This window comes from Lineus longissimus, chromosome 1 (genome assembly GCF_910592395.1).
Source record: "Lineus longissimus chromosome 1, tnLinLong1.2, whole genome shotgun sequence".
NCBI lineage: Eukaryota > Metazoa > Nemertea > Pilidiophora > Heteronemertea > Lineidae > Lineus > Lineus longissimus.
The window spans coordinates 5,061,299-5,078,991 of NC_088308.1; the positions used below are offsets into that span (position 1 = coordinate 5,061,299).

A 17,693-nucleotide genomic window follows, 5' to 3' on the forward strand; every position below is an offset into this window, starting at 1 on the left:
ACATCATCATGACATAAGGCACAATTTCGTCTTCGATTTTGGAGTCAAATTTGCAAAGATTTGTCCTTAATAGAGAGATTCTACTGTATGTTAATATGGTAGCGGTTGACTTACCTGGTCTCTCATCACCAGTGCCCTGCTCATCAATGGTGATGAAGTCGACGATCTTTGATGTGACATCGAACACGACCTGGTTGACACCCTGCATGACGGAGACGGTGTGGCGCTCACCGTAACTCGCACGGGGCATCCCACCTGACAGGATGATGAAAGGACCACTGCAAATGAGGAAGGAGAAATTACCAACAAAATTAATCTCTTAAAAGCGGTAATGCAAGCATAAAGCTCTAATGTCGGAAAAAGCTCTAATGTACCCAATCTTGTAAGTTGTATGTGAAGCGAATTCTTTCAGCAGTTATGAGTAAACGTTCCAAAAAGTATTCTAGATTCATATATTTTCTCCCAACCACAAGAGTCCACAACTGAATTCTTGCTGACACATTGTAAATCTTTAAGATCTCTCAAACACACACTTTCAGGTTATACTGCAACCCCACACAGACTGAGCGATTCAATAGACAGACGAAAGAAGTAATTGTCCCTTTTAATTATGGTACATGATGATGACTACAGATGGGGCCACTTGGATAGCCAAGGGGTGTGGCATGAGCACAAGCAGACAAAGCCGTCTCATCCCGGAACAATTGCTACATTAGCACCACATCTGAAACCATTTACATGTATTCACTGTTTGCTGCAAATATTAACTCAGCTCCAGCCAGACACAGGAGATTTGTAATCAAGACATATTTGCAACACAGCCAATGTTCACACAGCTTTGTCATAAATTTGCTGAGGTGAAATAGGTTGGAAACATATTCTGCAGTGTCTGGCATTTTCACCTGTACGGTTGACATTGGGTGATTTGAATAAAGACTAGCAAATGTTTTTGTCTAAAACGCCATGTACATTTACACAAGCCCTTTCTGCACTAAACTGAAATAAAAGCATTTGCTGGTCTTAATTCATTTCACCACCAGGTGCTTTGAAATTGTATCGAATATTCTGGGAAAACCCCCTCCCCAGACACCTGCATACAGTGGCGACTTGTGCTGAATGCTACCTAAAATCCCCTTGCAAAAACTCTTGGATAAGGGCTGGCGTACAGTATGTTCTTTGTCGGTGCTACATTTTTTTGTACCATGCAGATTATACAGCACTTGTTGTGCAATCACAAGTGTAGTCAGAAATACGGCTGAATATAAGCTATCACAAGTTTGCATGCCACTGATCACATCGCAGCAATGGATTCCTGGCTTTAAGTACAAATGCTTACCCCTTGGCGGTCTTCCACAGTATCTTGTTGATGGCTTTGCATGGGAATGGTCCTGCAAAATAGGAATGATACAGAACATTTTAATATCTGCTGGTAGAAAGACAGCTCAGCCAATTTATCTAGACATTTTGAGGGACAAGATGACCTCCTGAGCCATTCCGTCAGAGTGAGGATGGCCAGAGGTCACAAAATGTATCTGTCCTCCTGAAAAATGGATCAATGAAGAATCTCTCTATTCAACTATTGATGGGACAGAGTGAAAACCCATTGCAAACCAACTGACATAAAGATCAGGTGTATACATGGTTAAGTACCTTGACATGATTTATTCCATTCCAAAAGATATTCAAAATCTTTTATGTCAACACCACACAGCTTGCAAGCCAACTCATCAATCATATGCAAACTTCAATTACCACTTGCTCACTTCGACAAATTGCTACAGGGGTATTCCCTTGGGGACATTGTATTTAATTGGGCTGAAATGACTGATAACCCATCCAGCCTGTTCTTTCATGTACAGATTCAATCATCTTTGACTACACATTGGATACTTAATTCTGAAACACCTTTGTTAAAAAGTGTCCACAAATCCACTTAATGCTACAGACAAGAATCCAGCAATAAGGACAGACAACTACTTATTTTTTCCAGATTTTGATTAGAATTCTGAACACGGCACTTCATAATTGTCATAATTACAATGACTAGACATAAAATCAGATCAACATTTATATATAATATTATTCACATCCCTGGTTAAGTTCTGCTTGATTACGGCAACACTGACACCTAGGAATAAGCACATCGTTGGATCAATATTGTATGAATGCAATGCAGACATACGGCTTAGGTTTCAGTCCTCATTAACAGCATGAATGGCATCCCTGGAGGCTGAGGCCACTCAGTGCATGAACTGATAGAAACCTCGCTACAAGACACAGACATGAAAGCCAGCTTGCAGTTTAATCATAGACAAAGCTAGTTATGTTTTCGCATGTCATATCGGGTTAAAGCATGAAAAACTCAAGATGCTGATCCCTGGAAGTGCCATATAGGACCTAACTCCCCCCTAGCCCTCACCAATAGGGGTGTGGCTCTATCACAGCACCTAAGGCAGCATTATGATATCAGAAAACACATGTAGATGAAAATCCAGGCCAGCAGCCCCTTCTTCATCCTCCCACCGCAGGCCTTGGACGAAAACACTTCCAATGGATACCGTAATGCAATTGGTGTTCCTCCTAAAGGGCTGTATAAAACATGACTATCGATAATATTCTAGAGTTCCACCTCCATTTGTTGATTTATGTAATTAGGAGTCTACAAGGTGATTTGTTATTGCCACGAGCCAGGAATTTTCCAACAGGGTGTGCGGTTTTTAAACGGAAAGATCATAGAAACAATGACGGCAATTAAATATTGCATATGTTTTGCTAGAAAACATTTTAATGGTTTTTAACGGGGTTTGATGATGAATTGATGAAGAGGGGAATATGAATTGAAATCACTGCAAGAAGTATTAAGGTATTCAATCTAATCTAAATTTTCAGGGGGGAGACCAATTAACTGATATCAAATGCAGTTGAGCAAGGTGGTCAATAATGTACATTTGGTTAGTGCATCCCTAAAAGAGGGCATTTGTGGGGCCGATGCCTCCCAGCAGCTGCAATCAACGACAGATTATAAGAACATTAGAAGCCTGGAAGAATGGTACTTCTGATCTTCTAAAGCTAGCCAGAAACCAGAACCACTCTGTTGTCAGGGTCAGCAGACCAGGTATAACACCAATGCCAGCCACCATGGAGTCAAATTCTAAACAAGATGTGCCCACAGAGCAGAAAACAGCCCTTGCCAGATCACTGATCTGGAGGATTGGTGATTTATTTACAAATAATGGCAAGCAGACTGATTATGCAGGGATCCTTTCACTCTTATAAACAATCCAGTCAGGGAGAAAATGAGCTGTCTGGATAGTACTCTTTCAGCCATGGATTCTAAGATCTGCCTTTTTCGACCATCAGATTACCAACCAACAGTGGATGCCAATGGTCAACTCAACGGTCTGCAATGAAACATGTGATGACTTCAATGGCCTGTTGTTTTATAGACCATTCAGGGCCGTATTTTTTAGCGGGAGCCCCCTCCCCACAGACATAACTAAAGACATGTTGCAGCTCTGACACAAATTGGAGTTCATTTTCTATCTGAATACCTCTTGTGGTCTCCAACCATAAGTCAAGATGCTGGAGGACAGTAACACAACAAATCAAAGTAGCAGATTTGATAACAATCTTAAATGCTGGAAATGATATCTGCAGATCAGTTACTATTATTAAGAGCATCATTAGTACCACGATTGTGATTGAATCCATATACTGAACACTGGACACAAGGGAATTGACCTTGTCAGATAAAACTGACTCAAAAATCTTCTGGCAACATTATCACATGAAACATTTTGTACAGAATAATGTACATGGGAATCACCAAATGAGGGTGAAACTGGCCAGTGTGGTAGTGACATTGAGTATAGTGATAAGCTATCACATCTTTACAGTGACTCACTGTTCTCATGGGGTTCACTGAACAATCAGCTGAATTTTTCATGATTTGGGACAGGTTTGCCAACGTTTTACATGTTAGTTCTGTGTTTATTCCACGAGGACAAGGACAGCCTGAGGCTTGAGGGGAGTTTGGCCATCCAGGATTACTAGTACAGGATGATGGACGAGGCATGACTCAGTCACACCACTACCCTCAAAAGTCCTGTTTGGGAGAGATCTTTGCCTGTCTGATATAGGGCTGTTCGATCACCTGCTCTTGAATCACACCTAATCCTTTGGTTTTCACAACAATTTAGGCTATACTTCATTCCTCGGCTAAGGTTAATCTGCAATATCTACCAACACACAAATCTTTCCGACTATTTCCGAACGGAGTACATACAACATACAGCATACTGAAATGCACCATGATGTAGGCAGCAAACGAATGTTCCATTTTCTTTTTCCATTAAAATTGGCCATTTGTGTGAGACACAGGAAATTGATACATTTGGTAAATTGACCCAAATTATTGCAAGCCATTCCTAAATAGATTGGGTGCTAGCAGAGTAGTACATTACCAACACACATGTGGCATGCCTACATGCTGAAAAAGTGATCCAACAGTCATACATGAAGATTATCCTGTTGAGAATCTAGACTTGCCATCGATAGAGGAAACATGCCCCTCAAGATGGCAAAGCCCAATGACAGCCTACTGGTCCAATGCCTCATACATGATAGTGATCTCTAGAAGGGGTTAAATCATGAACATCAAACTTGATAGTGCCAATTGGGGATAACCTTGACTTGAACCTCTTCTGATCACTTCCCAATTCCACCCAAGTGATTCGGCCGATCACTTGACACCTTCTATGATAAGGAAGAAACCAGGAGTAAATCAGTAACTTATGGGCAGAGAAAGGAAGAATCTGGCATTCAGGTATACATGTAGACCATCAAAGCCCTTGCACAGGCAACGGAAATAAGGAATCTCCAAATTATGTTTCATTCAAACGACAGAGCAATCGAAGTAAACTGACTTGCCCAAGGTGATCAATCGACTGACTCATACATGAGAACGCAGAACAAGAAGCGTTTTTTTTTACCAATATGTATATGAGCAGCTTTCATGTACATGTACATGTACAGGAACAGTTTGACAATGGAACGAGTTAGTTATTCTTATCATGCAGTACAGCAGGCAATATGGATATTGATGTCACATAAAAAGCACAACTGTATTTGCATACTCCTCTAAATACCACCATAAATCTAGTCGTGTTCTGATATTGGCATTACCGATAAAAACGAGTAGGTCTGATAAATAACAGCATCAGATGGCCTGGACATCCGGCATTGTACTTTATGGTTTCAATAGGACAGCCCACGACCTGCATCCCAAATGAGTAGGTCCAATACAGGTCATCTCTCCTTGGACATCATGGACTTTGCCACACCCTTCAACAGCAGGTAGAGAGGTTCTCCTAATGCATTATTCTATAATGCATTAGTAGGCCACCTGGATGAGTCATCACTGGGTAGGATCTACTGTAGGCCTTGTTTAAGGACACTCACCAACACCTTTCTCACCAGAAGCAAAAGAACACTCAAGAACGCGGGATTTTATTTTGCCAACAACTCATTTACAATACATAAAGTGTTCACACTTTCGGGGAAGAGTTTGGAGAGGTGCTCCTTCAAAAAGGTATTCAAAGTACAACCTCCTGAATTTTCAAAACACAATGTCATTGTTTGCTATGTTGCAGTTTTAGGAGCTCACGACCGTCACCAATCCTTATGGGTTAATAGACCCGCTCAGGACATGCAAGAGCAACAATACATCGATATGGTTACCATGAATACAGAGTTCTTTTAGAAAACGGTTGCCACTGGTGGGCGTGATATTCTACGAAACGCAGCATGTCTTCTGCTGAACAGTTGAAGAAACCTATAACGGCCATCACGTGTATGACAGGTTCACGTGTCAGCTGTGTATTCTTACCTTATACACACCAACCCTGGAATAATTGGGCGTACACTATACACACCATAGCATACCCAGGGGCCAACACATGGCAACTCTCCCAAACAATAACAAACCTTATTTAGACAGAGCATCTAACATGGGACACAAAGCCATTGTACTCAGCTAGGCTGCATCTATTTTTACCCATGTTGCTAATCCAGTTATAAATAATAGAATTTCATGAACGCCGAGTCAAATATAGGATGGGATTTGGGGTAGACATGGTCAATACTTGCAGTGGACCCTCTAGAGAGCTGTCTAGCCAGCTAAGAGTACGACTCCCGGTTGAGTCTCTAGGACTTGTTTCAAACCCTCTAGAAATATATTGTTTGGACCAACAGTCTACACAATGTTGTGGCATCCATTGTGTTAAAAATACAACATCCATATTTTAGAAGGACTCAATCGAGAACAGGTGTTTATAAAACCACATCATAGCAGAGCAGTATTTAATGTATGATGTTGGATTATAAGTGTTTTCATTTTTATTAATTTTACAATAATATTAGATCAGATGACAATCAGGCACCATTTCTGCACAGCTGTGCAACAGTAGTGGAAGCTTGAGTCAGTGAAGGTCTAGATGAACTCTCACCTGTTTTAAGGGATCAAGCTTTATACTGGGGAAAGTCGGCAACCTACATTAACAGCCAGACACTCTATATTTTGCTTATGCAGACTGTCTAAACTGGTTGTAAAACTGCCAGGTGTCATGAAGACAGCTCGCCCATATATATTTAAACACATGTATCATTTTAACTGTTTTTATCACAGCTAATTGAGAAACATCTAGATATTGTGCGACTCATGCAACTGTGTGCACTAAAAGCAGATGGAAGTTATAAGTAGTAAATTTAAACAAAATAATACACTGAATGTTCAAGTTTGGGACCCAATGAATAATGAGCACAATACTTCTATCCGCTGGGTGAACCATTTACATAGGGTGTCTCCTTCCCTCTGTGATGGACAAGTTTTATTTATTTTATTGACAGTGAATCATGACTTGATCCATCATGCAGGCTGTACATTTGTCCAATCAGTCCATCCTTTGAAGCAGTTACCAGATCGGTTCATTACATCATCTGCCCCTCTGAAATCACCATTATCAGAGCAAACATCTCTTTGTCCAGCTGCCCTAGCCTCCTCCGGAAGGAAACAATGCACCTGCTTTCATCGAAGCAATCCAGGTATGATGAATGTGAATGGGACTGGCATTTTGTGACAAGGCTGTTTTCGCTCAAACCTCAGACGGCACTTTTGCCGTGCCGCATCACATCATTTCGGCAAGTCGAAGGTGTTGTAAAACACCTTACTACTGCCTTTGGTAATGTCCAAGGCAAAGAATGAGGGCATCTCCTTTAGGGTGATCACAGGCTGATTCAAACAACACTAGCCTATTTGTCAAGATTGGGTTACTGGCGCCAATGGAATCGAAGTCGTCAATTTATCATACTACCTCTGGTGTTCCTGTCAACATTGAAATCGAGGTTAGGAAATTGCCTCCTCAAATAATACTGGGGTTTTTCGAAAATTAATAGATAAGTTGATATTCTAGACAAGAGCAAAATGTCTGAAAAGTCACACACTCTGTTGGCTTCAACTGTTGATTCATCACGCATTTTCATTCATTGCATCAGTAATGGCGGACCAGATCGATGAAAATATTCCCGGCGCCCAACAATTATCAGATTTTGCAGAATGTCGATATCATTGATGAAATTAGCAAACATATTCCATCTGATTACAATCACGAAGGATCATTTCCATGTATGCACAGTATAAGCCACTGAGTGTTGGTTGACTTATGAAAGATTGAGATGAATTAGCTAAAGGGTGAATCATAATGTGATCACAGCTTGGTGATGCAACAGTGATGAACTAAATGATGAATGGCCAATTGGCAAATCCTGGTTGGGTATAAGTTGGGACCCAGAATGGTGCAGGTGCGGCAAATTATTGATATGAGCTGAATTGAAGTAGCAGACTGAATTAGCAGATCCGAACATCCTAAACTTGATTGTGAATGCCATAAGTCAAATAATAATAGTCGGGGATACAGCCTGGTAATTTGATCACCAAACCTGATGCCCTGTCTACAGTCATAACTACCGGTACTCAGACACAGAAACTCTGAGGGCATTCATGGATCAGTTGCTCAAGGGTGAAGATGAACATTCACGACAGTAACTGCTCTGCTCAAGGCGAACAACCTGACAAAGTGTCAATATGAATTTCACAACAATCTCCAACATGCCAAACAAAAGGAAGAGGGGATGAACAACATGGAAGGTGGACAAGACGGCAAAACCCTGAGGCAAGGACTACCCAGGATTTGAAATGGGGGAAATTTTATGATATAAAGGGTGAGACAAGCCTGGGGCAGATTGAGGCTAGGATTATTATGGGGGCAATGAACTTGATATCAAGTCACAACGCGTTCGAAGAAGTAAATGGTCACAAACATTGCATGCTGCTGCAGAATGTAATGCAAAATGGAGTTCTAGATTACAAAATGGCCATGAGATCTGCGTGAGGCCATACTCCACAATTGTATAGATTGTATGTAATTCATGAGATGTGACTGACCATGAGCTTCAGGCAAGAGACCCTTGTGATGAAGAACAATGGTAATAACATCAATTGCTTTTGAAATATGAAACCAACAGCTCTCAACAATGATGTGTACACTTGAGACAGAGGAAGGATAAGGTGCCCTTGACGTTAACCTACGAACAACAAGAATGCAGGAAAGGACAATGCAGTATGTGTCATCCATTGTCACTTCTTTTGGAATGAAGATGAATCATTGGCATAGCGACTGACAATCATTTGGTGTTCAACACTGAGTTGTAGGATTTGAGAGGGGGATTTGCCAGTTATCACTGATGTACCAACATGATCAATGATATGGCCCACAACTCGAATGCACAAAGATGACTTCACGCGAATCCCCAGTCCAGAGGGACACGCATGCTCTTACTCACAACTTGGAGACAACAATGCACAACAGCATGCACATGACCATCATACAATAGTCAAAGTGCCATATGGCACAATCTCACAGTCTTTGTACTCCTTCTAACAACTATCTGAAAACTATTTGTACGATATTTGTTTGTGCCAACAATAGTTGCATCTACAACTGCTGCCCTGCGAAAAATGAAAGTCGAGGCTAGTTCAAAGGCCGATTATTCTCCAGGTTGGATTTATAGATCCATATACGCAGTACCTTATTCATCATCTGTCTCATTTAGCCTGCGTCTGCTCCACAATGAGGCTGCATAATACGCCGTGCAACACCACACCGTTCAGCTAGTTGATATTCCAGCTGAACCAGCCAACTGGAGATAATAAATCTAATCGATGGTTTTGCCCCTTATAACCCCGGTGAATTACAACAGATAAATTTAGAACCTCGATCGATTAGCAAAGCCTGGACTTCGAAATGATAATGCCATCTTCCATCTTGGGTGATGTCGGGTCATTACGGATGCCTGTTGGGTGTTTTGGGATAAGGTGGCACCTTGACAATTGGCCGATGAATCAATATCCAATGCATGATGCAGACAGTTGGTCTCTCAGAGAAGAGATGACAACAGCTTTGCTTGCCAACGCGCTCAATATGATGCCACGCCCTGTACAGAATCAGACATGCTGCACTCAGTGTGCCATGCTCGAGACTAGGAGTGTGGTGCACGTGAGTGAAATTTTATAATAGAAAGACGGTAATAGATCCAGGGCAATATAACTTCTCAGCTTAGTCAAAAGCAATCAGAAACTGATCAACCAACAGATTGTGACCAATGAACCATCTAAAAGATGAGGGAACGACATTGTAAAGGAGATCTGAATAGAAGTACAAGTACATGGATTCACACACTGGACGACTTTTCAAAATTGCTACTGGATCCACATTCATTAGTTATTGAGAAAGACAACGAACACAATTCATCACAATCAGCTATACATTTGATAGAACAGACGGAATTCATATGATGTGTCAACATCGCATCTGAAATATGATGTTGGCAAACGGGTCAATGCAGCCCATCCCACGCATGTCTTTGATTCATCAAATATCGTCTTCTTGCATGGATCTAGCCTGAAGTTGTTTGGGTGCAAGATTAAGAGCAAATGTGGTGTAAAGAACAGGTTATCATTATATATCAGCAACTGCATGGCTCTGTGGAGACAGCCCTTATACACCAGTTTTGGGATTCAGGACAAATGGGGCTACACACAGACAGCCCCACCAGAGGGCAGAAGAGATCTCGTCTGAAAGAAGGTCCCTCAGGATCTTATTCTGAACCAGATTTAATGTTAGTTTGAAACCAACAAATGATGAAGGACAATGTGTTGTGCGGAACCACATTTGTCCAGAGGTGAAGAAGATCTAGAAAGAAGATTTTTTCAGGCCGACTTATACACGTATCTAAATGCAAAAGAGAAAGGCCTGAATAGCAACTCGCACTGACAGAGAAATGTGTCAACTAGTTTAATCTTTTTTGCGTTTACTTTTAGAGTCAATGACAAGCCTATTCATGCAAAGAATCAAAGATCAAAATAGATCAATGCATGATATGTTTCTGCCCTGGTCAATGCTGATATGATGGACAGTCGTGGACTTCTATTTGTTCAATATTTGGGACGCTATACATTAAACTAATTGACAGTTCAAATAAAAGATATCTTCTCTAGCTCCAATTATAGAAGATCAAATAGGCCTCAGGCCGAGTTAGGGCTAAAAGTGTAAGCAGGACTACGTGGGCAATCAAGAGGTGAGATAATACGTCTCGAGATGTTTAGGATCGACCCTCAAATAGGCCAACTTTGATTTATTGCTCTTTTGAAGTATTTTTAAGTTGAAAAAAACGAATTTCACAACTGAAACTATTTAATTCCTTGACCTTCAAAGTGGAAGTGTTCAAAAGGGTCAATCCAACATACTTTCAATACTGAAATTCATAAGGACTGCATAATTGTTCTTAGAGGTGCAGACATCAGTGTTGATTTCCAACCCCATCTAGCTGTTATACCCTCGACCTTACTATACGCTGCAGCTATAAACAACAGCTGTTGAACTAATTATTATCAAATGCGACTGGCAATTTGAAGATAATATGATGATGATCATTGTGAATCAGAAGATTATGATTACGAAAGTGGTCAATAAATCCTGCGTTATGAAACAAAGTCAAAACAGAATTAAAGCAGGGTTATATAAGAACAATAGCAGAGAGTGGAAATAATAAACAAAGAACTCAGTAACTTGGCGGAATTGTCTGAAAGCATGGAAGGTGATCACCACATCCACATAATTCTTGTAATTGACTGAACGTGTCAGGGTATACCTGAAATAAATGTTCAAAAAATTTACTAATAACTGATCAGGAGTTTTACCCCTCATTTTCACAAGCTCACAAGGAATCTGTATCTGATCTATTAATTTCAGTCACCAAACTGTTTAAAGATGCATCAACAGTCGAAAAGTGCAGAGGTGACGTGTCAATTGCAATGAGCTAAGACTTTTGATCCAAACCGTAAAGGCTTCTATGAAACTCCCCTATACTTTTCTCCTTCCTTCATGGCCACTGTATCAGTATTGGCAAGTTCTAGGGCTGTCCTCAAGTCTTTTGCCCGAGAACATGGACTGTGGGACGAGCTGAAAGATGATAACCCCTTCTAAGGTTCTATCGCCCCATCTTCAGCGAAGTGTTTAACTTTTATAGGATAAAACCAAAGAATACTAACCATAAGGGGTTGTTGCTCTCTCGCTCGGCTTGATGGTCTCTCCAGGGGTCTCGTTCTCCGGCTTGATGTTCCAGATGATGTAACTCCCATCGTTGTGTGCGCTGATGAACTGGCTGCCATCATGGTGCCAGTCCAGCGACTCAAGCTGTTGGTTACCGTTGTACGTGTGTTCGGCCTTGGACTCAGTGTTGTCCCAGAAGACGATCAGACCCTTGTAGTAACCAATCAGGAACTGGAAAAAGACAAGAAGGGAAACGGATATGAGAAATGGACAGACAACTATCATCTCAAAAATCAACGCCATTCCTCATCCAAGTTTCGGTTCAAATTCTGTGCTTTCCAAGAGCATCATGGAGAGCTTTTCAGCATGGTCCCAATGAAGCCCTTTTCGCTGCACCATTTTGCACTTCCCCAGCCGAGAGACGCCCTCAGAATTCATCTAAAATTTTATGGAAGTTTTGCAATTTCTACAAAATATTGCCATATCACTTCGATCGTCCACTCAATGCTCGAGTATTATGTCCTCCTCCTCCCATGGAATAAACCTACCATGCAGTAAATCTGAAGGGGTCTCTACTGCATGTTCAGTCCCAGTACTGGAAGGAGTTTCCATAAAGATCATCACTGTCACATTGTAGCATGCTTTTACCACCTAATTTATGGGATGGGCATGAATGTTGAAATCATATGCCATAAACAAACGAAAACCCATCAATGCTGCTGATGGCCATTTTTCATTTTCTTTTCTGAACATCATGATCACTGGAGGTGAGGAGTGCGCAAGGACTTGTTCAGTGTCTAATTGGAAACAGTTCTAATTAGCCCTATCAGCGCATACAATTACCAACAAAATAATGACTTAACTGACTTAAACGGTGGACAATTTGATATGAAAATGGACAGCCAATCTGGAGCATCAATGTGAATACGTTTCCCATAAACTGGTTGAGCAATTTTTATCAAATAATGGCTAATTATTATTCATAAATTAATTGGCTTTGATTAGATCACAAAAGTTCAACCTTGAAATCAAATTTAATTGACGGGATGCGACATGTGGGAACATGTCTATATTTAACTGAGATGACGAACATGCCAAGCTGATGGGTCAAATTCGATACAGCACCGAAGACTGCCGACGCTTGGCCGGGAAGACATAGCAGACACACGCCTTGAGCCAGATCGATATTCACCCAAGCCATCTTGTGTTGATATCATAATGAGTTAAGAATGAAAGAGAGACTTGATTCACAGACGTATCGAGTGTGGATGAAACATGGATTACTTATTCAGTAACGTTGAATTCTACGTGTGTTTGATGAATAAGAAAGAAATAATTCATGCGCACTTTGCCGTAGACTTGGTATTGTGATCCCTATGTCTGGCTTTATGCAGCTATAAGATTTGATCACTAAATAGGTGAACATAAACTCTTTTATCATGGGTCATGACCAGCTAGCCACACTTCGTTCTATAACCAACTGAATGCCCCCTGACATCCCAGGAAGAATCTGGGAGGTAACTGTTCGTTGCTGAGCCTCATTTTTTTAATGGCATTCTAGTACTAATGTGGTTTTCAATTTGCTGGAAAGATTCTCAGCTGGTTAAGGTGCCCAAGGTGCAAAAGAATTTGAACAATGTAGGGTATAAAAGGACAGGTAAAATCGGTTTGGCACATTGGACAGAAACCAGTGATACCAATCAGTGCAACAGCACAATCATAAATTCACAACATGTCTTATCTAGACACTTCAGGATGTTCAGGGGGTTCTTGACACAAATACTTGGCTGTCTGAGACACATTGGGTCATCTTGGGATCCCTAGCACTTGTATATTAACAATTCGGTAACCACTCATCATTTCACCCTTCATGGCCCACACTCGATAATGCTGATCTCCAACTGAAGTGGATGTAACTGCAAGTTTTTATCACCAAAGGTACAACCCCTATCAGAACAAAGTTTTCAGTACGTGTTTTGTGGACAACTTGTTAAATTTCAGGTGTGATAAACGAAATTAACATCACACAGTACAATTTTTTTCCGTCTGGTTGAGCTCAAATCCCCCCCAAAACCTTCGGCCAACATGTGCCTTAGGTTTGAGTCTTCAAATTAGCTTGACTCTCCCAACTCCGTTCGTTAGTTCAGCTCTACCCCCCAGTGTGTTAAATTCCTAACAACCGATTTACCTCCCGTCATAAATACATTGATTAGTTGATAGTAATGAGATATTGACTCATCCTTTCGATCATCTTATTTCAAAGATGACCTGAACATTTATGTCATGAGGCCAGCAATAATCAATCAATGTTTTGTTCGAACTTGTCGTTTTTGAATTCAGACATGTTTTTGGACGGGTCAGTCAAAGACCTGTCTCAGATAGATAAATTTTATTTGATCTTTTGCCCGTTAATAAATCAAACAAGAACAATAGAATGGTTCTCACACTGTAGACATCTAACCCAGGTCAGGTCCTGGATATTTCTTTGAGGACTTCGAATTTGCACCATGATTGGGAGGAATCGCATATGAATATTCTAGATTCTGTATCCCTTTACACATGCACACACCAGATGTTTCAATGCAACAGTGACAACGATTCTTAGTTATTATAGTTAATGGCCACAAAGACATCATCAACCATGAACACCATTTCACAGCACCGCAACCATTTAGCAAAAATTGTGGCAATGCATCATCTCCAACATTAGCATTCAGCATGTGTTGCACTATCATGCTGTCATTGTTGCTTATGCAAGGCGACATGAAATGCTAATGGAACCCCATCCATCACAATGCCAAAAGAAGGATACAGCAGTATATCTGAAACAAAACGATCTTTTCCGGCAAGGATGACTCATGATGTTTTTTATCATTTCCCACAGAATCGCAATAGCTAGGGTTTAACCCACTGAATGCAACAACGAAAGTGTAACGAAATTTCAACCATTTGATACAAAAGGGTGTAAGCAGTACTTGAGGCATTATCAAGGTTAAAAACAAGGATGCATGCTTTCTTCAGTCACTTCTTTTCCAAACCGGTCAAATCAATTAAAGGAAGATATATATGTGATTAAAAGATGGTCACTTTGTTTGAAATATTCGCCTAGAAATCAGCAAGTGAGGAGTTGAATATAAGTCACTTTGCTCAAGTATCCCATCCTGAAACAGCAGACTTGTTTATGTAACAAGATCATTCCATTACAGTTGTTGCCATGGAGAAATGAAAATTCAACACCACAGCTACATGAGTCAGAGCATTCATCTGACTGGGAATGGAGCAGGGGTGTCACCTAAGTAAGCTCCTGCACAAGGACAGATGATGTATTCACCAAGGCTGTGTCACTGTGCAAAGATAAATTAACTTATAATGACTAATTGTTTTGCCAGTTATGTACCATGCTGAAAGCTGTTTTCTTAGCTGCTGCACGTAATCATCCTCGTTGTCTTAGTAGGTTGTTCGCTTTCTCTGCCTTACACAGTACCACGAGGGATGAACAAGCACCTCAAGAGGTTCACTTTCAGCACCATCTTGACCACCAAGGTTTTTGCATCTTATCAAGATTCACCTGGTAGACCATGAGATTCAGGATGCTTATTAGCACAGACTACAAGCTTGTTCAGCCTGCTGAGTCATCCACATTTTCTCCGTTGACTGGTGGGTATCTCTATTTCTGGGTGTGACTGTATGCTTGAATATTTTGCCAGCCTCACCTCTAGCCAATTTTTTATGAAGTTTAGAGAACTGCGTGATACTAGTTATCCTGCAGCTTTGAAGTTCTCTTTGAGACACACTGTATATATTATAAGCTGTTCGTTATCCTCCTCTTGACAACATGTTTCATTTCCAACGCCAACATGCGAACAGATGCACGCTTCAACAGATGAAATATACACAACAGCCAATCCGCTCAATTTTCAAGTGAGGTCTCAAGGCCATTGAAGAACTCTTTAACTTTCAGGTCTTTATACTTTTATTTTATAGCAATAATGTATTCTAAACGACCTTCAATCGAGCATTACTATCAGCACCAACAGACAAACATCCATACAAGTAAAAATCAATTTTTGACCCAGAAATACTAATATCATGCCCAGGGTCTAGGCCTGGTATTGTAATTTTCAAATATGATTCACCCATCAAGCATTTGATGTCATTATGGTCTATTACAAGTGAAGTTGTCATTTCCTCAATATACATTATAATTCAATGGATGACTAACTCCAGACATCATTACAATTCTGATCAAACTGTACAAATTTTCACAGTCATCCGCGACTTTGTGGCATTTTCTAGGTTTAAGCAGTAAGATGGAAAATCGGGAAATTTTGTTATAACTTCTGCTGTCCAAGGCGCAAAGTCCACAAAGCAGTATAGGACAGGGCACAAGCTATCTTATTCTTAACCTTGCTGACAGCAAAAGCGCAATCAGGGTCTCCTAGAGCTCACTTTAGGGCATTACAGCTGCCCAGATCAAACACATCAAAACCTAAGATGCTTACCTTGCTAGGCTCCGTAGGATGTTGTGCGATGGCCTCAACACTGCCTGGGCTCAGCTTGAAATCATCAGCAACTCTGCAAGTAGACATATGAAATACCATCAATGCATGTATTCATGCAATCCCCTCTTTCTCCTATTTGTCAACACCCTTTTCAACTGACTGAACTGAAAAGGGATAATTATTCAATGCTGAAATGGATGCTAGGAAAATTCATTTGAGCACTCTTTACAAGTAGGGCCGAAGCGGCATAAAAAGACCAAATGTGGCTGGATGCAGTGCAAGCCCCAGATCAAGCAAAGGATCCAAACTAGCTGAATCTTTCCCTAGACAGCTGATGAACAGCGATGGATGGAAGGCATGAAACACAATCTGAGGTAATCAATGATTCAACAAATAACCCAGACAAGCGTAAGCCTAACGTTTTTTTCACAGAGCCATGAATGATGTTCATTCAGTTTCATGAGAGGCAATTGGTCTCCAACCAGGACATGAACCAAACATCAAGAGCACTTTTCATTTTTTCAAATTATTTTTATTCAGCTGGTGTAGAAATTATTGGAACATGCCTGCAATACTAATGTATCCATACGTGAGTACATCCGCTCTACTGACATCCACCCACGGTGCAGCATAAAACCTGCATTATATTTTATGAGGCTTGCTATACCTTGAATATAAGGAATGTCATTCCCATGCAAATCTCCCTTTATGGCTCTTAAACGGTCATAAATCTGCTATAATGCCTATCGATGGCCCATTATCATTCCTATGGAGAGACTTTTATAGCTCCAAGTATCAGAATGCATCTGAGGTAACAGGATGACCTGATGAATGCATCTCGACCTCTTTTGGACTAGTAACTTCAACATTTCGCTCAGATCAAGAGTGCTAGAGCGGGATGTTCCCCAACAATTACGACCCCATTTGGGTCAGGAAAATATTTTTCTTCGTGAAGAGGTTGACAATTCTTGGCCATTGAAGGAGTCGCCCCAGAATGTGAATGAACTGCTGATGGTTTATAGTGCGGTACAGGACAACTATTCAGGAGGGCGCCATGCCATACACACCTCATTCATTCATTCATTCATTTTATTTGGGTCAACATAATTTTGCCTTTATTTATGCGGACAGTTTGGCTTGTAAATCGCAAAAACAGACGATTTATCGGGTTATTTCTGCATAATATAAGCATCGGGACATTTCTGCATGAAGCATCTAAAACACCTTTTTTTACATATAATAAGCGCTGCCATCACAACAGCTAGAGCTCAAGTTCAAAGCCCGCTTTACTTTTTAAGATCTAAAATGAAATGCAAAAGATTTTGAGCAATCCATCCAAGCTGTAACTTTAAACTATGGGATGGTACACAGAGATGGACATGCTACTAACTGATGCTCGGGAGTTGCTCAAAAAGCCATTTTTGGATAAATTCTGAATTGGGCTAACCTCAAAAAGCAATGGAAGGATCGACATATGTTCATTGACCCACAAAGAATCACTGTTGTGTGACGGCTATTTTGCCAA

General features: G+C 40.7%; 1 protein-coding gene across 3 annotated transcripts in view; it reads right to left on the reverse strand.

The window, feature by feature from the left end:
* LOC135486182 (lethal(2) giant larvae protein homolog 1-like) overlaps positions 1 to 17,693 on the reverse strand; it is a 39,162-nt gene that overhangs the window by 11,654 nt on the left and 9,815 nt on the right. For all 3 annotated transcript variants that reach the window (XM_064768829.1, XM_064768838.1, XM_064768820.1), the window contains exons 7-10: positions 16,169 to 16,241; positions 11,666 to 11,897; positions 1,337 to 1,388; positions 115 to 278 (exon numbers count right to left, since the gene is read on the reverse strand). In XM_064768829.1, coding sequence (XP_064624899.1) covers positions 115 to 278; positions 1,337 to 1,388; positions 11,666 to 11,897; positions 16,169 to 16,241 — 521 coding nt within the window. The remainder of the gene's footprint in view (positions 1 to 114; positions 279 to 1,336; positions 1,389 to 11,665; positions 11,898 to 16,168; positions 16,242 to 17,693) is intronic.